The 24280-nt window shown below is 37.1% G+C and overlaps 1 protein-coding gene across 5 annotated transcripts in view; it reads left to right on the top strand.

The window, feature by feature from the left end:
- Positions 1-24280, top strand: part of megf11 (multiple EGF-like-domains 11) — a 104691-nt gene that overhangs the window by 14474 nt on the left and 65937 nt on the right. For 3 of the 5 annotated variants that reach the window (XM_032548775.1, XM_032548747.1, XM_032548754.1), the window contains exons 3-8: positions 7583-7707; positions 12571-12685; positions 15034-15135; positions 15562-15662; positions 23359-23451; positions 23607-23627. In XM_032548775.1, the coding sequence (XP_032404666.1) occupies positions 12579-12685; positions 15034-15135; positions 15562-15662; positions 23359-23451; positions 23607-23627 (424 nt within the window). In that variant the 5' untranslated portion in view covers positions 7583-7707; positions 12571-12578. The remainder of the gene's footprint in view (positions 1-7582; positions 7708-12570; positions 12686-15033; positions 15136-15561; positions 15663-23358; positions 23452-23606; positions 23628-24280) is intronic. The other 2 variants (XM_032548758.1, XM_032548766.1) reach the window with 1 other exon arrangement.

The raw sequence follows: 24280 nt of genomic DNA on the forward strand, positions 1-24280 counted from the left end.
CAAGATACGTTTTTATACATATATACTCAATCAGCCTTGTATCTTTGTCAGATATTTTTTTCATTTGATTTTTTTTATCAATCATATTTTTCATTGACCAATTTCTAAATGTGGTCTCTTCTCTAACTCTGGTGAACTGAACATTTTAATGTCATCTGTTAGCAGCGCTGATCTTGGTATTCTCCATGGCTTGAAGACAACATAGTTGAAACATTTACATATACTGAAAAATTGAATTCTCACTGTCTGACATACTAAGCTTCTTCTGTTCAGTGTGAGGTGATATTAGCAAAATTATTTATATTTACTAAATGCCAGAATGATTAGAAAAATATTTTTGAGAAAGTTTTTAACATTTTATTTAAACACAATGCTTCACATATGTTAAGGGAGCATTCACACCAGGACAGTTAGGTCCTCTTTAATGAAACGTTTGCCCTTTAAAGGTGTGAATGCACAATCAAACTCTGCTGGACATCAACAAGTTGACTCTGGTCCATTGAATGCATATGTGAATACCAAATGGATTGGCCACAGAAGGATTAAGTATAACCAAAACAAACTAGTCTAGCTCTAGAGGGAGAAATGATTTGTGTTCTTTTAACAATGACAAAAGAGAAATCCTACAACTCCGAAGATCTAATCCCGCTCCATTTTTGTTTATTTCATGAAAAAGGAAGTTGCGTTCATGTCTTTTTCAGAGGTTTCCGTGTTGTTTCCTCCAGTTGTTCTTGGTGCAGCACCACCATAGTTGAGGGGAGGTTAAAGGGTCGATGATGATTGATGATGTCCTTACTCTGTAAGTTTCTGATAAGTTAATTCACAACATGTCAGTTAAATGCAGGCACAGCTGTGAATGTATTTTAAGGCACCTCAAACACACCTCTTCCTTCTGTGACAACAAAAAAATCTAAATAAATTAGGCAAGGTATCTCTCAGAGAATTATGGGCCTCCTAAAGTCTTGTTTATTTTTGAGTACAATTTTCTGATTCCGAAGCATGCCACATATATCGGTTGAAATAATGCAAGTGTAAACACTATGTGCAGACTTGATACTGCTCAAAAAGGAAATTAATGTGTTTTGTGTATCTGCCCTGAACAAAAGTCCTTGTTAAGATGCTGGCTGAAATGCATCATTATCCACAGTTCCAAAAAAAAAAAAAACACTTAAAAAGGAAGAAACCAGTGATTTCAAAAACTACCTTATAAAGCCGCTGTAAAGTTTGTAATGCACTCAAGTGACAAAGACTTAAAATTCTAGAGACATGTATTATGTTCTGATGAAAGTAAAATTGAACTGTTTGGCCATGATGATAATAATTATATTTAATGGAAAGGAAGGAGGAAATTAGTAAACATAAGAACACCATTCCAACTGTGAAGTACACAAATGGGAATATTATGTTCTTAGGGTGTTTTACTACAGGAGGGACTGATGCATATAACAAAGTAGATGGACTTATGAGGAAAGGACATTATGCATTAAAGCAATATTTTAGGGAAGTTAGAGCTTAAATGCTACCGAGTCTTCAAAATATACAACACCCCAAGCATACCCTCAAGTTAGTTACAAATTTGCTAAAAGGCAATACATTTTTTTTAAAGGGTCCATCACCAGGTACTGATCTCAGTCCCATGAAATATTTGTAGGCAGAACTGAGAAGGTGTGTGTGAACAAAGTGGCCTTCAAAATTGACTCAATTACACAAATTATGTTTGGAGGAATGGGTCAAAATTCCAGGAACTATTGTGAAAATGGATACCCAAAACATTTGACCAAAGTCATGCAGTTTAAAAGCAGTCCTACCAAATTTTAAGGAAATATTGACTTCTGAAGATGAAGTATTAAAAATATCTATGTCATTAATTATTCTGGTATTTAGACTGGACCTTAAGAATAAAAAATCTGTCTTTTTTTACAGGTAAGTGTAAACACCTAGTTTCATCTGTACATATAAAAGAAATGGTTTGGACCCAAAATTCACCTCTGAGGAACACCAGAAGCAATCTCAAAGCATAACAATTCATGCTCTTGCAGTTTCACAAGTTTTCCCTGTTTACTCGAAAAACTCGGCTCCCGTTGGTTTCCCCCAATCTTACATTCAAGATCTGTGCATTTCTTGGACTCAGTGCAGACTTATTCGATACATGTTTTTCAAAGTTTGACTTGAAGTCCCTTGAGATCTCAAAGCATGGTCTGTAAAAATGGCAAAGTGCATCCACGTGCAGTGGCTTTTCTCTTCCATTCATCCCCAGTCCTCCCTTTTTCTTCACACACTGCTTACCCTGCGACATTTGGGACGGGTTTCTCACTGCTTGGCTTCTCACATCTTGGACAGTGACACAAAATAAATGAAGACACGCAGAAGACACAAGGTTCAGAGTTGTAAGGGCTTGGTGGCTGAGGTGTGAAACTACTGGAGTGTAAAATTGCCCTGGCAGCCGTGCTGTTGTTTCAGCATTTCATCCTGAGCTGCTCAGCTTGACTTTCTTTGCACTATTCAGAGCCCTGTATACGTCTTTTTCATTTGTTTTCCCATCCACACCTTACTTCTGTTGAGCTTGACCTCAGGTCTGTAGGAGCCATATTACTGTGCAATAACTGTGCAGTCTGGTAAATATCCTTGGTTCTCCACTGAAGATCATCGTGGTGGGAGAGAGCAGAAGGTTCAACAGGCTAATATTCACATATTAATGTGTTCAGTGATGTCCAACTGTTCTCCAGCAGTTCTCATTACTCGCAATCAGTCACAGGCTGGATAATTGTTTGAGTGGAGAGAGAAATCCTTTCTGGTCCATGTAAGAGCCCAAGTGGTGCTTCCTCCTGGTGGCAGCAGGAGGCCACAGCCAGGATGCAGAGAGAGGACAGATGTAGCACCGAGGATATTACAACACATTTGACAGTCAAAGTGATGCCCGGGGTTGGTTATTAAAGGCATGAGGCAAACACAGTGAATAGTCTGAGTAGCAGCCAGAGCAAAGTGACATTAAGCACCCTGTTATTTTGGTTCATTAAATGGTTTTGTTTCGCTAATTAGCTTTCTTATGAGAAATGTTGGCCAAAAGCTAGTAATTGGTGACATCGTTGTGACTGTAGATTTTGTGCCTGGTATGTAAGGAATCCAAATATAATTAATTAGAAACCAGTATGCTAGTGTTTGATGGTGTAAAAAAACTAAAGAAGAGCAAAGTTGCAATGTGCTCTGTTCTATTATCTATATTTGATGATCGTGTTTACTCACATTAGTTTCACATTTTCTGTTCTTTCTTTGAACAGCTTCAGAACAGATGGCTGCCTAGCTTTGCTGCATTCCTCCCCTGAGTGACTTATTCTCCATTCATAAAGCTAACGTTAGACTAGTGAAGTTTCTCTGAAGTCCAACCACAGACATTTTCTCAACATTGCCTGTGGTTTGAAAGTGGGAGGATTCCTGCCTGGGTGTTTGTACAGGGACAGAAAGCCTATGTGTCAAGAGTAAAGGAAACAAAAGAGGCATAAGCACGTCCTTCCAGTAGGTTGTATCTGTTGTTGGCCTGCCCCCGCATTAAGGCAAGGTTATTCTGATGAAAGATGGTGTTGAGATTAGTGAGCCCTGCCCGAACGCGTGGACGTCCGGCGTGCTGTGCCGTGTGATTTATGAGAGTCGTGATATCAGAAGTCGCCACATGAATAAACCATGTAGGCAGAATTAAGCTCCTGTTAAACGACGCACAGCATTTTCTCAGGTGCCTTAACAACCACACAGGAATCAAAGTCATGGAAGTGCTGCAGCTGTGGGCTGATGCTCTGGAGCAGCCGGTTTTGAAACGGTTCCTGATTTATGTGCACATTCACTCATAAAATGTCCCACGAATTTAGCACTCTCAGCTTATTTTTCTTATGTTTATGAATATTTTAAAGTATATGCTTAAACATGACACCATTTGACATCACATAATTAATATAGTCAGTTATATTCAAGACATATTCTGACATATGCCAAACATGATAACTCAATTCTACTTAATGATTTGTTTTCACCTCAGTACTTCAACTCTGTATTAATCATATACAGAGAGTAAAACAGGATTTCACTTATGTTTGCCTTCTTATTTATCTAATAAACCCAGCATAGAAATTCTGAGATAATATATACTGCACATATGTGTCTCTGCTAAGAATGAACACAAGTGCTATTCAGTTGTTATAGCAGTAACCACTATCATAACTTAGCCTCGTGTTATGACATGCAGACTCTATGTCTGCACTCATGAAGACTCATCTTGACATGTTGAATGCCTGAATTTCCTCCAGCTAAAGGTAGTCAATTTAATTTCTGATAAATTCAGCCTAATAATTATTACCAGTCATACAGCATTTAACTTTTAGGTCTAATGTTTGTTTTGTTCTAAATATTTCTAATGGTGCTAGTGTCATTCAAAAATGTTCCTCAATTGATTAAAAATTAACCCATCTGTAAATTTCAGGGTGTAGGGCTGTGTAATTAATCAAATTAACCATTTAATTTCCCCCCACTAGAGCACCCATAGACCATATATAGAACAATACACTTTTATGCTCAGATGCACAAGTACATGGAAAAATAAATAAATAGATCAAAATATACAGTTATGTCACAGCAAAAGTAACTCACCATGCTTTCTTTCTAATTTTCATGCACAACAACACGCCATGATTGCCTTATGTGTTTTACAGATGTGACAGGACTTGATTTTTCACAGAAAGTGCTTTGTTTCTTCTCATTTAGGTGTTTGCAAAATATGTTTCTTAATGTGCTATCCTTCTTTCATTAGTTCCATATAACAATCTTTTTTTCCTCAAAAAGGAACAATGGAACAAACAAAAACATTTTTCTAAGGTCAAGGTGATGTGAAAAAGAAATAGCAACAAATAATGTTTCATCTAAATATTGTGAAGATTATAATGTTTAAGTCAATAGAAACACTCAAGTCTAAGCACCATTCCCCACAAATGCAATTTGGAAAGCAGTGACTGGCATTTATTTTTAGTTCTGTTTCTTTTTGTGTCCTTCTGGCCTTGAAACACATCAGACATTCAGGTATGTGTCTGAAACCAGGGAAACCAGTGTCTCTGATGCACCACACCATGGCCTCTCTAATGAGGCCCGACTCTTAATGACTCAAAGCCACCAGCAAGAGACAATGATGGCCAGCAGTGGGGTTTATCTCATTGGCAGTCTGTGCAGTGTAGTAACATTGCTAACCTTTAGATCACCCCATATTAGGATGCAGGAGAATCCCTCCGTAGTGATTACAAAACGGATTGAGTAGCTTCAAGACGTCTCATAAAAGTTGTATATGAGTGCTCAGCTTGAATGTAAAGGTGGGATAATAGGCTGTTTGTGCACAGACATGTCACACAGTGCAGCCTAACTCTGATCAGAAATTCTCTCATGGTTCTTCAGACAGGATTGCAATGCAAAGTGAGGTTTCTGTTGACTGGTTTTGATTATGTTGAGGAAAATTAACATAAGCAAGACCAAAGTCAGGCATTGTGACAAACAGAGCTATAAGATGGGGCTGGAAAGTAGCTCAAATCCAAAGATGTGATGCGAGCTTTCTCATGCTGTCGTTCCTGCTGTGCATCATTCATGCAACAGTGCTGGAACTGGTCAGCCAGGGGACAAGGTGGTTAATTGCCTTGCACTTCAATAAGTCACAGACTGAAGACATATGGTTTTAATCATTCAGATGTCTCTGCTGATAGGCAGTCCAGGGGATAAAGGTGATTCTGGCTCATCTGAGTTAATGTTTCTCCAGGTAGGTGTCCGATGTAGAAAGTGAATGCAAGCGTCGAGATTCTGAAGTTTTTATCCTCACACACACCTGCAGTGCATCCTACATAAACCTCGACTCTATATTCTGCATCAGGTACATGTGCCTCAATAACCTGAAAGATGTTGCTATTTCAGCTGTTTGTCAGCTGGAACAGATGCATCTGCTCATCGATTGAGAGGGTTTCATAGTCTCAGTAATCAAAGCGGTGACAAACAGGAGAGAAACACATTCAGGGTGAATACAGTCTCTGGGGAACAATTTGTTCGGTGTAAACTGAACATGTTTGAAGTTAAAACATAAAGATGCTGTTTTCAGGGATTTCTTCTCGTGTGGGGGGAAGGAGGAAGCCTCAAGTGATGAGTGTCATATCGATTCAGCTTCTCTGTCTTGCACTATACTTTGTTCCCTGTTTTTGTATGAGAAATCAACAATTTGTAAAAGTTACTTAGACACAATGTCACGTCATAAATAAAAGATGTGATTTGTCTTTTGAAAGAGATGCTTAAATGTTAAAATCCACATTAAGGAAAAAGGCAGGTGGATTCAGGTATGACAGAATATCAAGGAGTTTCTTGTCCTTGACATTCAGGTTGTCACAGACTGTGACCAGCGCTTACAGCGTAACATTTGGCATCAAAAATGACCCAGTGTATTTCAGTAAAAGTCCTGAATGCTAATTATAATTTGATATTAAAAAAGGAAGAAAATAAACTGCAGGTTTTATATGTCCAAAAAGTGTTTGTTTAACAGGTAGCACTTTCAATTCATTATGTCAGTTGATTGGTTATAGGTTGTAGGCTAATTATGTTAAAATTTTACTTTAACATTGACATTTTCAAGCTCAAAGTTGGTGAAGCTAATAGAAATGTCCCAGAAGTTGGAAGTTCAAGTGGGAACGTTGGTTGTATTCTTTAACCTTCCAAATCCATCATGATGACAGTTTATCAAACCAATATGCTGACTGCTGAAGTTAATCTCATAGTGTTTCAGTATTACTTTGATAAATCTATGCATTTGTTGAGGGCACATCTTTAAATTAATTTCTGATTACTAAAGCAAGATTTCTAAGTTGCCTAATTTGTCACTATATGTGAGTGAAATTCAATTAATTAGTAGCTGTCTTAGTAAATCAGCTAATACACCTGATTTACTACATTTGACAATTATTTGTCTGCCCTCTTGGCCCCAGAAGTAGTTCATATACAAAATAAATCATTTTGAATAATTTACATAGCAAGGAACAAAAACTATTTATTTTGGTTCTTTTCTATTAATCTATAATGAAGATTCACAGCTAATAAAAGGGAGAATAATGTCAAAGCTATGCCATCTGAGATGATAACCACAGCACTGTTCTCTATGTGGCTCCATTTTCATTGTAATAACACTTACCAAAGCTTTGTTACTGAGTGCAGATAATGTGATCTCGTCACATTGTTGACAAGCCACTTGTAGTGTGTGAAGTGTGAAGTTCATTTTATCAGTCACTCTCGAGCTTATGTAGTTTATTATTTTTTTAATTTCATGATTAACCTTGTGTGTGTGTGTGTGGGGGGGGTGCGTGTGTGTCTGTGTGGATAGCACGTAGGTGGGAGGCGTGAGAGCTGCGTGGTTGGATGTGAAGACCCGTGCTATAAACTGGCCTTTCACTTTGTGAACTATTTACCTGTTGATCCCATGAGAAATTCCTAACATTGTGTGAATGCATGTGTTTGAGCGCAGGCAAAGAAGCAAATGTCTTGAACGTGTCATCATGAGCTCATTATTTTTTCTCTTCTGTAGATCAGCAACCTGTCATCACCTCTCCGCTCAAGTCTGTGTGCAGCAGCACTTCTGTCCCTTCGTGCTCTCAGAATCACTTCGGCAGCCGTACAAAAACATCAAGGGACCACAGGCTGTAAGATTAGGTGAGCTTAAGGCCACACGCCTCTGGCTATTGGATCTGTCTCTGTCTGTTACTTTAGGCACACGCTGGTACCTTAATTTGTTGGCACTTATCACAATAGCAACTTCTCAATTTACCCTGGCACATTTTTGAAAAACCCAATCCTATCCTCTCTTGGCTTTACTCCCTAGGCTTATAATAGGGGGAGCACCAAGGTTTGAAAAATGTGGTGAGGTATGAAGTATTCTGCTTGTCCGGAGTCATTTAGAGGTATGACTCAGGTTGGCTGGTCTAATCAGGGAAACTCTAAAAGCTTTCCAGTCCATCAAGCAGTGGTATTTAATTGAATTCTTTCACAGAAAAGACCTGAATATGAGTGCAGTCATGGTCTATAATGTACATATGTTTTTATCAATCATCCTTGTAAGGGAAGGAACGTGACTATAACCTGTGCTCGTTCAGATTAACTGCTACTTAGAGGAAGTGAAGGTCCAATTGATTTTCTTTCACATGTGAGTGAGCTACATGTGGCTTTCAATACAAGGGTATTAGCAGAACTTGTGAGATTGTGAGAGCATGTGCAATTAAACAGAGTCTCTCAAAAATCATTGAACACATCTGAAAGACACTGATGCACCTGCAACAGTGTCAGAACGCCAGTCAGCCATTAACAAATAAAACATGCTCTGTCTCATGCATTTTCTCTCCTCTGTAATTATATGCAAGGGTGAAATCCATCATTGTCATCTGATCGTATACACACTGCTCTTGCTTTCCTTATGCATCTTAGGAGAAAAATCCTGCTGAGCTCGGCAGGCGTTTCCCAAACAGAACACATGCACAATATTGAAGGTCTTAATGAAGGTGATGAACACTGCAGCTAATGCTAAATATGTATAAATCCTTTTAGAAAGTACTGTCAGGAAAACTTTCACAAGTGTTATAGCTATCAAGGCTGAGAAGAGAAATGGTTTACATGGACATCCCCTTTTCTTCCTTGGATTTTATGAAAAGATACATCAATCAGAGATATGCAACGCTGAAATGAATGAATTAGAAAGTCTCTCCTCAGGGTGTTGGCCAACACAGTTGGTGTGAATTGTTTAAAACAAAACAATGGGTATATATTATTTTGATACAGAACCCTCTAGGTGAACAACTCAGCAAATGCAGAATGAAAGTCTTTTAACTTTACTTTGATCTTTTTTTACTTTTGTTGTAATTATTTTATTTATCTAATCTTTAGTTCAACAGGAAAATCCCATTGAAATTAAAACAATTATGTTACTAAAGAATCCTAGCCAAGACTTGCAGTTACACACAGAGGTTGCAGAACATTCACAAAAAAAACAGAAAAAAACTAACCCTTTTAAACACCTCACTTACAAAAAATAGCTAGCTAGCTTTTCTTCCCATTGTAACAACATTGTTGTTAGCACACTATGGTAGTGTTTAGATTTATTTCATTTGCTGGTTGTATGTATTTTGTATATTTTTAGCTGTTTGGACTGTACTTAATTTTCAGAAACCTTTTTCTTTTGGATTAATGTGACGTTATTGTACGATAACATAAAGTTTGCAGTGTTTGTGTTTTTTTAACAAGGAGTATTACTTTTGAGTCATTTCAGAACCTGGGAAGGTAAGCTTATTTATCTTGCTTTCCTTTTGTGTAACGAGAGGGTTAGGCTGAAATTTAAAGTATTTTTGTAGCTAATAACAATTACTCTCAACAGAGTGAAACATTTTGTAGAGGTCTATTCAATTTTCACCATTCAAACTCAGTTTTCAGTCTTAGAATGTACTAGCATCCTTATCAGCGGTTCACTTACTGATAGAAAGAACTGCTCATTTTATAAAACCAGTGTACGGAACTGGCCCCAGTTTCTCAGTGGTTAACTGACTGAAACAAACCCTGATTGTAACACTGCCCTTGAAGACATATTCAATAAGTACTTATCAGAAATTGATTATTCATCTTAAACTGCCCTTCTTACTCTGATGCTCCCACCATTCTTCGACAGTTGTTGTCAGTCAGAAGGCCACATGTTCTGTTGCTTTACAATCCAATTTTTGCATTCCCAGTACTCTGTTACTTATCTGCAGACGTGTTTTCTTGAGGTGACATAGCTGTTTTAACCTCAATATCTACTGCTGTTTTCTTATTTTCTATGCTCTTACTTTTACTGCTGGGACTTAGCAAAAATATTTAAGAGACTTCTATATTACCATGTCTTCTCAGTAGATGAAGCAGATAAGCTGATCAGGTCATTCAGGTTATATTTGGGTGTGAGACTCTGTTCTCAAAGTTTTTAGCCTTTATAGGCAAAACAAAACTCTTGGTATTGATGATACATTTTTAGACAAATTGATGGGAGAGAGAGAGGATGCAATTGACAGAAGGCAAATACATCAGCACACCACATACGTAGTGTTGTGCTGATGTGTTGAAGTGTTGTTGGCTTCAACACTGGCTGTGCCCTTCTGTGTTGTTGGTAAAAATAAGAAGCAAGTCACTGTATCGTTTTGGTGAATAACAAGATAAAACAGTATATGTTGCATTACTTTTCCGGTAAAAGACTTTGTTTAATGAAGCATATCGATGACTTTATATGAAGTTCAAAATAATTTTGTTTTTCTACTTCACTGTTTCCGTCTTGTAAGTCTCTGGCTGACGTAGTCTACCGAGAACAGCCAAAATTAATGGCTTCCACTGGATTGTGGCTTGTCATTTACACTATGGCTCTATCTGAATTTGTGCTCAGCTTTATTGTCTATGTTCAATGTTTAGTCCATATCACCCTCCACCAAAAAATGTCAACTAACTAATTAGGTTTTAACTTCTCTTAATCTCAAAAAATATTCTCTGAGACACCTGGACTTACTTGGTCCATTTTGCCACCCATGCTAACTATAGATAGCTTTTAGAATTGAAATTATTTTCCCAACTTTAAACCAATAACTGTGGAAAATTGCCTGCTTGGAAGTCTCCCCTCTAACAACAGCCAGGTGACTTACTGTGAACAAGTAGAAGGAAAGTTAGATCAATTAATTAACCAGTTTTGATTAATTACATTTTTCAGAAATATTCTTGCACTTATCCAAAAAGGTCAGGTGGCTAAGCACAGGCTTTGAGACTGCTATACTTGAAGATTGTCAAGTGCCTCAATTTTTCTATTTAATTTTTAACAACTGGAGAACAGCGGAAACACAATTTCACAGAAGCACAAAATGATGTGGGTGACGTGGAGAGTTGAAAAAGAAAAACAAATTCTTGGTATGACATAAAGTTTGCACACCACCACCAGCCTTTTAGGAAGGCTGATGGCGTATGCCACAGTGTGAATACTGACGCTCTCTAGGAACACATTTAAGTACTGTATTGTGAAATCTTTTGTTTTATTTGAAAGTTTCTCATTTATAGTTATGGCTCTCCAAAACATATATCAGAGTGCATTTTTGAATGCCTATGGTAATCTGTAGTTAAAGTTTGACATGTAATCAAAGGCCTGAGGGAATCATGGAGCAGATTCAATCAGAATCCCACCTCACCATCTGTGTCTTCAGTCAGACTTCTGCATATTTGCCATTATACAGACTGCTATACGATATCCACAGCCATCACAATTTTTGAAGAACCTTGAATTATCAGTTCACACCTTCACACAGTTCACACAATTATGACAACATTTATTTGCTCTTTGAGATCAATAAAGTAGTATTGAATTTGTACTGAATTTGAATTTCCCTGGGTCTCCAAAACAAGGACGGTATGCATGAGTCCGAGTTGTCGTGCGGGACCGCACATTTTCAAGTTTATGTTTTATAAATCACAGCCTTTGTGCGGAAAGGTACGTATGCAAGTTTCCGGCACCGTTTTGTGTGTCCATCAGCTTTATAAATGAGACCCCTGGTCCTCTTCATAACCCACTTCCACATACTTCAAGATTTATTAAGCAACCACTGCATTTTCAACCACTGCATTTTCAAAATAGTTTGAAAATACTAGTTTTCACAGTATTGTCAAACTTTGAAAATACAAACATTTTCAAAGTTTGTATTGACTTTCTGCAGTCAATACAAAGAACGTTTGTGAGGAACAGATGTGAATTAATAATGGAAATATAATACGCAATATATTTTTTGTATATTAGTTCTATGTAGCAATACTTAATTTTGCAAACAAAAACCCACTACCATATCTCTGTGCCACATGCACATAAAGGGGATGTTTGTTTGTTGCAAATGTAAATTGTATCCTGTGAAATTGAGATTCACCAGAAAATAGCCACATGAATTGAAAAACCTACTGTCTTACCTACCTATCTTGTTTTATGCAGGTTGATTTATTACATGAGTTTGATTAATTTTTATTTTTAGCCTGGATATCTTGTTTAAAACAACTTGTAATATCTATTGTTCAGAGCTCTTCTTCATTTTTGTTGGTAGTATGCCAATCTAATAATTATTTTCATGTATTTATTTATTTTGTTGCAATGGTATCCGTTTTAATCAATGTTGTTTCTGTGTTGACTGTAATGTATTATATGAAGCCATGGCAAACATTTTACCTCAGTCTCACAAATAGTGTGTACTGAGTCATCTACTTCAAAATTTTGTCCAAAGTCTCACCATGACCGAAGCTAATTTTCACTGAATCATGTCCAGATTTTTCCTTCAGTCATTTCAATTTTCCTTGCACTTAAAATATGAGCTTGCATAGGGATATAAAACAAGCAAAGTGAAAACTATTACCAAAATTAAAGGTATTCACATTTTCAAAACTACCATATTGTAAGTGGGTTTATGTACATTTGCGGTATAGACTCAGTTTAAGTGTTGATCTTTAAATCAATATTATGTTTTTCTTTTCTTTTTTTCCTCTCAGAGAGAAGGATGGGGTCATCGGTTGTCCGTCTGGCTTGGTTCCTCATTCTAAGCTTCACCACAAGTGCATTAAGTCTCAACCCTGATGACCCCAATGTCTGCAGCCACTGGGAGAGGTGAGAATAGTTCTCTTGTCGCCAACGTATATATACTCTGTTAGTTTGCTGAAATCTAAGAGTTAGACTGGACCTTTCAATTTACTATACATCCTTCAATCTAAGACCGTACAGCAGTATTGACCTCACACAGCTGAAGACAGGGATGGGAAGAGTTTAAAGCATCAAATGAAATATGCAGACGGATTGATCAGTGTAAATTCATCCCAATCAATCATGACAGCCAAAGTGCCTGAATAATAATGAGGTGTGCTGGGCAGTGTCACTTATGAGAAATAAGCAGCAATAATTTCTGTCCTTAAAGCGCAGGGCGGAACGAAAACTGGGAAGATGTATTATTGGGATGATTGCCCGACCAAGGTGAGGGTACTTAGGCATTGTGGTTCCACCTTGTTGGCATCAGAATGAATTTCTTAAGTGGGCTTTGTCTGTGGCTTTAAGGTCCTCCAATATCCTCAGGCATCGGTTGCAAACATCATAAAAATTGACTTTCTTTGCATATCAAAGTCATTACTATACTTTCTGTTTGAATGTCTCAGGTTCTGTGTTCAAACAAGGATCAAAGGCAGCTATTACTTTCACTTTGACTGTAACAAAGTTTGTAAGAATAAATACTTTATTCAGAGTAAACATAGAAAGCATCAAAGTGAAAAAAAAATCTTAAAAAAAGAAATATAAGACATAAAAATATTAGATTTAAATACTACCGTATTTTTCGGACTATAAGCCACTGCTTTTTTCCCACGCTTTAAACCATGCGGCTTATAGCCCGGTGTGTCTTTTCTGTATATTTTTCTTCAGCCACCAGGAGGCTCTTTAGCAGAAAGTGAATCATTGGAAGTCAAAATTGGAAATCAAAGAAGAAAGTGCTAATTTTCATTTGCTAGCAGCTAGCAGCAGGCACGACGGAGAAAGATTTTCAAACTCATACCTCCTCATCATGGAAACCACACGAAGAAGTTCATATGATGCCGCTTTTAAGTTGAAGGTTAACAATCTGGCAGTACAAATCCATAGCCGCTGCACTTAAGCTCGGCGTGAACGAATCCATGGTTCGGCGTTTGGAGACGCCAAATCCTTCAGATTTATTAAGGGCGCCGTGGAAAACCGAGAGCGGCGGAGATACCAGTGGTTTAATGCCCGGTGCGGCTTATATATGTACGTTTCCAGTTTTTTTTTTTAATTGTAGGTGCGGCTTAAAGTAAGGTGCTCTCTATAGTCCGGAAAATACGGTCGTTTTTAAGTTAATTTTTATTAGTTTACTTTATCTCCTTATTGGCTTGTATATCTACTTCACTATAAACCGTTCAAGTCTCCACTGTTTTTCTTTGGACTGTTTAAACATCTCAATCTCTTCTCAGCTCTGTACACTAGAGTGCTCTGAGTAGGCCACTTCCACTGGAGTAGGCACCCCGCTATCTGTCCTGCTTTAAAGCAATTGAAGATAAATAATCATTGAATTTGACAGCTAAATAATTATATGTTGTGTAAAGAAGTGTGCAGTTCAATTTTGAATACATATAGAGAATCTTTTATTTCTCTATCTTTAATAGTTTACTGCACTAAAATGTGAATAAAATTGTTTTGACAAATGTGCTTTTTTTAAATTAATTGCAACAAACTACCTTTTAGTTAATTTGTTTGCTTCACAATTTAGATTTTTACCCAAAAATATTTGAAGCACATTAAATGGCTAATTTTGTTAACTTTGAATACAACAGTTAACATTTGAATAAATACTTTGTCAGTTTTTACAGTAAGATCCAACAAGGTATTTTACTATTCTAATCATGATTTCAATGTTGCCTTTTCAGTATTGATTTAATTGTGATATTCCTTTTCCCATAATCAAGCAGCCCTAGTTTGTGCACATTTATGTAGCTTTGTAAACACCATTCTGAATCTTCTTGTAAATCAACAATACTAACTGCTGCTCCTTCATGTTGGTCTATGCACAGAAATTTCAGAAGGCTGTTTACAAAGCCACAGTTGCCATGTTTTTCTCACCCATATTTGGAGCCCCAGTCTTCAACATCATCATGTATGTTAGGTTATTTACTGATTACTAACCAACTTCAGAAATGAATGTTCACCTGTTTATCTTATTGATGGGCTGCCATACTGCCCAGGGTACATGTCTCTTGAATAGCAACTGTCAGGTTAGGCTGTAGACATACATGACCTTGCTTAAGACAAACGGGCTTGATAAATAAATAGATTTTCACTTAGTAATAGCTACCCATTTCACTGCAGTTTTTCTTTATTAGTGTAAAATTTCTTTAGAACTTTATGCTATTACACAGTAAAGTCCTTTGTGTCACATCTGTTTTTATATGTTTGTCTTTCAGCTATGCAGTGACTGTCCAGGAGTCCTACGCTCATCCATTTGACCAGATCTATTACACAAGATGCACTGACATCCTAAACTGGTTTAAATGCACCAGACATAGGTAAGTTTAGAAAAATAAAGTTTATTATTTCTCAGTTCCTATAGCTCTATTTCACCAAAAATTAGTACCAAGTCTAAAAAAGCTAAAATGAATGTTTTTGTTTAGGTGTCTGGCTGAGAAAAGGTCAGATACCTTAGGTGGTAATCATCCGGTTTTGAAGATGTTGCTCTGTTTCAAATGCTCCATAGTGGGATTCTAAAAGTGCAAAAGGCAGACTCTCCTTGTGAACGCTGGCTTGTATGTAGAAAACATAATTCCTATAATTCTGACCTGTCCTCAGCTTAATATTCTTATGTGTTTTTCTCTATTATTTTGCCGTATATGAGAAAATATCAAGTAACGTTTACCTTCTATATGTTTCCTGACCTTCAGGTAGGGGACTTTTTTCTGTATCATGCAGCTGTCTCTGTGTGTCTAATTTTCCAGGATCAGCTATAAGACGGCTTACCGGCGGGGAGTAAGGACCATGTATAGGCGCCGCTCACAGTGTTGCCCTGGTTACTTTGAAAGCGGAGACTTGTGTGTTCGTGAGTGTCTTTATTTTCTGACTCCTTTGTCCTTCTTATGACATTTCATGTTACATTTTATACCTCCTTAGAGAAAGAGTAAATATTAGAACTGATGGTGACTGCTAGTGGTGTGCAGATAAAACCTACCAGACCGCTGCTTCCTTCTAATTCTGTTTAGCATGCTATAAGATTTCATTTCCCACTAATGCAAAATAATTTATTTGAAATGATCAAGTTTGATGAGATTTAGCATAGTTCTTAAAGATTGCACATTGTTTCATAACCCCACACTGCCAAATGCTTTACTGTATGAGCAAGTGCATTTTAATTGAGGTTGTTTAACAATGACAAAACTTAACGACCCAAGACGTAGCTGGTTAGAAGCTGGAGAGGTATAGCTCCCAATATTAAATTGCTGCAAAATTCAATAACTTGAGAAGAGCACAGCCCTAAAAGTTAAGAGTATAGCAGCATCCTGATAACAATCCTTCACTGTCATTTTTATGACTTCATTATTGGTCATTGAGTTCTATTTCTACTCTCCCACATCAAACTGAATCTCTTTGCATGCAAGTCAAATAAAGACAGAAGACGTTGCAGTTGCCTCTGAGAGTTATGTTTTTGATATCCTCGCCTCACCTTATGTTTTATTCTCTTAAGATAAGTTTAGAATTAGAATTACTCTAATACTTTCCTACATCTTTTGCAGCTTGAGGGGCTTTCTGGTACAATGACTGCAGCCGTGTGGGTTTGCTCTTTGACCACGGCTGAGCTTGTCCTTGTCAAGGCTTTAATCGCCTCAGGGTAGCAGGTTCTCAGGAAGCCAGCCAGCAGAGAATGCAAGCGGGTGTGATTATGTGGTGGTCTTAAGGAGTGAGGTGCAGACTGATCAATAATGCATTCATTAGGCATTTAAGTGACAGCACAGGCATTTGTTTATTAATGGGTTTTCAGGATGTTAAACAGGGGAATCTGCAAACTAAGATTGTGCATCTAGAATTGGCCCCACTATTTACAGGTTTCGCTTACATATTATAGCTGCATGAATACTTACCCCTTTAATCCAATGAGGTGCAGTGGGGAAATTGAGTTGATAGAGGTCAGGAGAGCAGGTTTGCTTTCTGCTACTTTTGCAAAATGGTCCCTTTTAATCCTTCCTCACTTACAACCAGGATTAAATTACTTGTTTTCCTTAGGCAGTGATATCACAAGAAATTATTGGGTACATTTGCCTTGGAATGAAACAAAACTCTTTGTTTATTTTCTCAGTCTGAATCCAATATTCTAGGTATGCCCTGCCCCTATCTGGACTCAAGGTTTTTGTCCAAATTTTACACTTACATAGAGGCTCTTTCACCCATTCCCTCTGTCATTAAGCCCTAGCCCTCATTTTTTTCATTCAAAGGTAGAGTGAATTCATGTTATAATGTAGGGTGAGATCCAAAGTGGTTGGGCTATATAGGTCCTTAAATGAATTTTTTTCTGAATGACGTAAAACAACCAAACTTGCCTTCAAACAAACATGAATGTTTTTTTTTCACTGCAAATGTCAATGTTCACTCTAAAGTCTAGTTTGATGTATTTTGCTAGTCTAACAATAACATAATAGCTTACAGTGATTATATGTTTTAAAATATTACACGTTATATTCTTTAACAAGTAATAAATACATATCCTGCAAATTAAAGAATAACCTCTATAAAAACATTAAAACAATTAATTCTGAAATAAATATATGTTTTATTTCTTTCACAAATATTAATCTCGTCATTTAGATTTAATCAATCAATCAATCAATCAATCAAATTTTATTTGTATAGCACATTTCAGCAGCAAGGCATTTCAAAGTGCTTTACATCATATCAAACACAGAAACACAATGCAACATAGAATCAACAATCAAAACACGACATGATTTAGACTTCAGCTGGTGAAGGTCCAGTCTCATACTTTGTCAAAGAGAATGCAATATATCTTATTTGTTTTTCTGGTGAATAGACTTAATATTCTGCTCAACACATGGGAAAATAGGCTAAGAAAGCTACTTCAGTGTTCTGACAATATGGCATCATATTATTCAGGAAGGAGAAGCCGGTGTGTCTCTGTGATGAACATGTTCTCTTGCAAAATGTGCTCATCAATCCCAGAAGAAAAGCAAAAGACCTTGTACAGTTACTGCAAAGCTGTAAGGAGAATAGCACTATCCACGGTGAAACAAGTTTTGTACTGGGATGGACTGAAAATTTAGTCAAAGAGTAGAAAGCCAACACTTTGCATCAGGGACTTATGGACATGACAAAATAGACCTTATGGGGAAAAAATGTGATATGAAAATATTGTATCAACATCTCAGAACATCCACCTGGGGACTAAAGCTCAGGTTGTCCAAATGGACAATAAAAAAACCCTCCAAATTAGTTACAAAATTGCTTAAGATCAACAAGGTTAACGGTTTGGAATGGCCGTCACAAAGCCCTGATCTCAAGCCTAGAGAAAGAAAGCAGAGCTACTATGTATGTGTGAGCAAGGTGACCAAAAAACTACCTGACTTACACAAAGTCTTTCAGACAAAATGGGCCAGATTTACCCCAAACTATTTTGAGAAGCTTATGGAAGGACTCCCAAAATGTTTCACCCAAGTCGTACATTTCAGAGGCAACTCTACTGTTTACCAAGGAAATTTGTGTAAACTCCCACGTTTGAAAAAAAGCTTTTAAAAACAATCTAAAAAATTCTGTCTGACTATTCCGGCATTTTGAAAATTATTTAAAATATAACAGTTACAACTGAGATAAAAGAAGAAAGAAATAGTCTGATTTCATGTCAGACAGTGAGAATAAAATGATTGTGTCTTTTTTAAAATAGTTTATGTAGATCTATTTCCAGCTTTAAACTGGTTTCAATTGAACAGAATCCCTATCATTTTATTGTTACGTAAAGCACCAGTAACACCATCAGCTACAGTATCAATGTGTAAAACAGAGTTAGGTGTAAAAGGAAAAGGACAAAATCAGGTGCACTGTTTACATGTATTTTTTTTGTTTAGCCTTTCTCTCTTTATCAAGTTTGTTTCACTAAAGCTAATAAGCTTAAGGATTGTTCCTATTAATCCTGCCTGTCATTTTTTCCTTTATGGTCATATGATGTAACATCAGTATTCCCATTAGCTTCAACAAGTTACATCTAAATTAATCTGGGGATGTTGAGACCACCAAAATGACTACACAAACACACCAAATCAACACATTATCATTAAAGATGTTCATCTTCTTTTGTCTGCTGTTTTGCATTATTCCATCATTTTGAAAGGATTGTTTAATTTTCTTAAGGCTCCTTCAGAGCAAGTTGAACTTTGATCTGCATCTCTTTAATTAGAACTCTTAAGTTTCCAGCGAGAGGTCTTTATTATTTCTATGACCTTTGATCTGTTGTAAGTCATTACCTTAATATGTTACCAGCGTATGAAGAGAATGTGAAGAACTCATTTCCCTTCTAATAAGCATGATTATTACAGTTGTGCATGAAGAAGTGAGAAGAGCTCGCTAATGACAAGAGCTTATAATATCTTCAGAGGCTTTGCGGAGTTTCTTGTCCCTATTTTTACAAGGCATTAAGTCCAGATGACTCCTGCATGACTCTTCCCTGTCCGTTGCTGAAACATAATTTTTAAATGACTTTGTCTGTGGAGTGAGTTGAGTTTAAAATAGTTTGTTGATGAGTTGAAAGGTAATTAGATTCTCATCAGAAATCTCATTCTGTACATTAAATTACTTTTTCATTTTGCATTTGTTGCTTTTTATTTACACGGTAGGGCATCTACTTACAGAAAAAAAGGTGACAACCCCCCCTCTAGAAATACATTGTAATGTATTTAATTAAAAAGAAAAAAACAAAACAATGTTCTTTCAAAGGTCTTAAACACAGAAATCTAATGGGGTTTTTCTCATGGACTGCAGCAAAAACACAAACAGGCAGAGACTGACAGGGACCTATTATATAAGACATTGCAATAAGTTATAGGTAGACTAGGCAAAAGATATTAAATTTAATAACATTACATTGCAATCACCAATTAGCTCCATTGTTCCTTGTTCTGATAACAACTCTGCATAATGAGTTAGATTAGCCTTTTATCTAGATGAAAGACTCAATTTTCCAACAGATTCCTTAGACATGAGTTAGGCAGGGTGATTCATGAATTTCAATTAAAATGAAAGACCTACCTTCTACTTTATTATGCCTTCCCTTCAGTACACCGGTTCAGATCTCAAGAGAAGGGTGCGCTTTATCCTCTCTCCCCTAGTCAAAAAACTTCATTTCCATATTTCTTTTTTTCTCTGGGATGTGACACATTTGCATGTCCCTGTTCTCGCTGATCAGAATTTGCTGATTGAAACTAAATGAAATCAACTCATCATGGTGACATTGAATTTGTCTCCTCTTCCCTTTGAATACTCTGCAGGCCGTGGACTCATTGATTACAGGTAGTCGATCTCGCCACTTTCGTCAGCAGAAATGTTGTAGCTCTTCCTCCTTTTCTTTTTGCTGGCTAAATCTAATTAGACAGTTTTCTGCTAGACTACTGATGCTCAGAAATCTGCCCTGAATTATCTTCCCATCTCTGGTTTAGCTTTTTTTTTTTTTTTTTTGCCACGGTGGCATTTCTGCGATTACTCGTGCTTGGTGGGTGTTTCAGATACGCTCGTCGTTCCCCTACCCTGCTGCCGGTGGTGGATCTGAATCGAAGCCTGATTGAGTGGTGTTCTATAGCTCCTTCACTGACCTATCAGACAATAGCCTGGGTGTCATAATTTTGCACACAAGGAAGCTATATTACTTCCAGCTTTTTTGACCAAAGCACAGCAGAAAAACCTGAGAAGAAAACGAGCAGAAGTTGCAGGAACTGTTAGATGAGGTCTGATCAGTTAAGGGGACAGGCTGTCTGCTCTGCTGCCCTTGGATTGTGTATCATCCCTCCACAGGCCATGTTAGTGGACCGCTGATTCCCATCAGGCAGGGGTCCTCTCTTGTCGTATTTGCCTGCTCGTCTCCTTCCCCAGATAAGAGCCAGCTTCTCTTAACCCTGCTGGCCAGATGACCTTGGCTGCCACAGATTTATTCATGCTAAGTACTTAGTTTGTGATATTATTCCTTTTTGGTTTGAAATGTGGTATCACAAAAAAAAGAAGAAAAAGGGAAAAGAAAAGAAAGAACAAAGAAAAACACCTCATATAGGTTCCTTTTTGTATCCACTCTAAAGAAAAGAAAACCATCCAGTTGGTGAAAACACTTCCAGGAATACTAATGCCTACCTGATCAATCTGGTGTTGTGTAGCTCAATATAAATGATCAAGAAAACTGCAGACTTAGTAAACACTGCGGTCTACTTGCAACATTAAAGCTTTTCTATATGACAGAGCATTAGAGGTGATTTACAGCTTGTTCTTTTGTAGCTCAGCCTGCTGATAGCAACGTGTTCTGGAAAGTGACGTTTTCTGTCACTTGTGAGTCAAACTAATATGCCAACTAAGAAAAACAAGTCACGTATTTGATGAACTTGAATATAAATATGCTGGTATATCACAATTATATTGACTTTAAGGACATTAAAGTGATTTCATCATGCTGAGTTTTATGTTTTTCTAACACTCAATTGTAAATGGAAAAATGAAACACAGCTTAAATGATTTTTCAAAAAACATCAACTCTATCAACAAGATTTTCTCTTATTTTTCTAGGGTCAAAATTATATACAAACTCAAATACATATCTTGGCTACTATTTATATTTGGAAAAATCTCCTTTACACCTTTACAGCTTGAACATCATTGATTTTTTTTTAACATCTCTTCTTCTCAAAAATTGTAGAGTTCATTTAAATCTTCTGGTTTGCTGCCTCTGACCTGTCTTTTAAATACATCCTTTAAAGTTTGTTTGGATTTCTTCTGTCTCTCTCTTTGTGTTTAAATAAGTTGGTGTAAAAAGAGTAGATTTCATTTTTCTTGTAGGTTATCTAATGTGTCTAAAATGCACATGTGTTTTTAATTCAGTTTTGTGACATGTCCTTCCCTGGAACCTCCTGCCTCCAGTGAGATTTGTGCTGAGTCAGAGAAAAGAACAGAAGCACATGGAACAAAAATCTTATAACCAATCAATTCGGAGCAAGTCGGATCACCTTGCACCTTGCATTTAGTTGTGATAAATGCTTTTGTGCGTTGCAAGCCTTTTGTTGCTTTTGTCTAATTTTTGTGTGCATCTCTGGCAAGTTTGGCCAGTTTTTCTTCTACAACATTAATCTGTGTCTTTCTTAAAAGACCATTTTTCTTCGTATCTAATGTGATGATCCAAAGTGAAAAACCACCAAAGCTTCCATCAACCTTGGCCAGATAAGCAAATTGCTGCCTCCTTGCCAAAGGATAGCCTCTGGGTCAGTTCAAACAGTTGTGCTAAGATTTCCCATTTCAGCTGCGTAGAGAAACAGGATAGTGAAAACAGAACATGAACAGACCCAATCAGGCTCACTGAAAAATCAAACTATAATATCTGGACCTCATGTATTCTGCTTCCACCATCAGCTGAGAAACCGAGGTGTCAAGGTGTCTTTAACTTTAAATTCTTGATTTGTTTTGTTCATGCCCAAACTTTTTCACCTCAAATTACTGTTAGAAGTGATAATATTGTTGTAATATTATCAAGAAAAAACAGCATAGCACTTAACAGATGATGCTTAGATTTAAGTCTGTTGTTTTAGAGTGCTGTCATCTGTTGGTGTAATATATTATCAGACCTCAGTGACTTAATAGCCTAATAAGCATATAAGGAAGATTGTCTCTGTTCTTGAGACTGTTCTGTAGCCCCAGAAGCTGATTAGGCAAAAAAGGGACGTTTCATATTATTATGAACACAAGAACGAGACAATCTTGATCATCCGTTTCACAAGGCAGAAATCCAACAGCAGTGACCCCAGTCAGAGGTTTCACATCTGCTGCAGCACAAACTACAACATAAGATCTTTATCACCCACAAACATCACCATATATGTTACTTTTTCAAAGAAACCTAAATTACAGTTCCCACATAAAATGTTCTTTTTGGGGTTAATAGACAAATTTTGAAATGAATTGAATTAAACTGAAGTCAAGATATTTCTTTAAAGTCCAGAGAGAGGCTAAGAAAACCTTTAACAGCCAAGCTTAGAAAAACAGCTTAGATAATATTTGAAACACTCAGTATGAATGTCAGAATTTGTGTGATTTATTGTGGTTATCGTATTTTTAAATGTCTTTTACCTAAAGTATTTGGAAATCGACAGTAGTATGAATATCATGTACAGTTATAAATTAAACCTAGAATCCCCTTGCTTATTTTTCATCTATAATAAAACTCCTTCCCAGGAAAAGGTAGTGATTCATCCTTCAACATTAATTGTTGATAAATCTTTGACAGATTATGAAAGTACTTACATACTTAAAAATTTGAACGAGTTGATTGTTGACACATTTATTAAAAATGCAATGTCAAGTACTGGAAATACATGGCAATCATGAGGGCCTGAATTAAGATTTATATCAGAGATGGAGACATTAAGTCTCTAATTTTACTTTATATTTTGCTTGAGCTGAATTTTAAGTATGCTATTTAGATTTACCTACATGTTTGTATGCATTAATTCACTTATAAGTTGTACTGATGGGGAAATATCTTTGTGTCTCAGCTCTGTGTACAGAGGAGTGCATGCACGGTCGCTGCGTCTCTCCTGATACATGCCAGTGCGAGCCTGGATGGGGTGGACTGGACTGCTCCAGTGGTGAGTTCGCTTTCCCTCTAAACCTACAATTAGGCCCTTAGACACATTTGTTCCTAAATTGCTCTCACAGCCAGTAGGTCCATAAGACTTTGCTGTGAATCTGTTTTGCGTCCGTCTATCTCAAAGCTGCTCAGCTTTGTATCCTCTCTTCTTAGCAAGCACAGCCAATGGAACAGGTAAGTCACAATGAATTCATTCTCATTTGCTGGAAGTGGAAGTGATTTGTCTGATGAATCTAGCGGATGAATGGATGGTTGCACCTCTCTTGTGTCTACCTGACTCTCTGTTTTGGTCTTAATCATGATTAGACCAATGCCTGTGACTTGTTCAGATGATGGATCAGGGCCAAGCGGAAGCAAGCCATTATGCTGGCCTCTCTGTTTACTGGGCCTATACCTCGGCTACTGAAGCCTGATGGGAGGGTGGAATTGGGCAATCAGCTAAATGCTAGAGCAAAATCTATATTCTCCTTTCTCAAATTTATGTTTGGATAAAAATATGCATACAGGAATATCTTATTTTGCACAACCATGACCCAGTAATCACTTTCTGCATCAACATTTCTGATCTTTAATTCATAACATTAACAGTTTACGCACCTCAGACCCCTACCCGTCACTCTGGTGTTGAACAGCCACTGCCTATTGCTTATTTAGAAATGAGTAATGGCAGATAAAATCATATCAGTAGTGCTACTGTATAGATCTATGAGTTTTCATTACCAAGAGAGCCATTCACTGATTAGCAGCTGTGTGTAAATCAGCCAGTCTTCGTGTTGCCTCAGCCTGCTGCAGGTAGATTCATGGTCGTCCATGACAACCCTGAGCTG

Source organism: Xiphophorus hellerii, chromosome 2 (genome assembly GCF_003331165.1).
Source record: "Xiphophorus hellerii strain 12219 chromosome 2, Xiphophorus_hellerii-4.1, whole genome shotgun sequence".
NCBI lineage: Eukaryota > Metazoa > Chordata > Actinopteri > Cyprinodontiformes > Poeciliidae > Xiphophorus > Xiphophorus hellerii.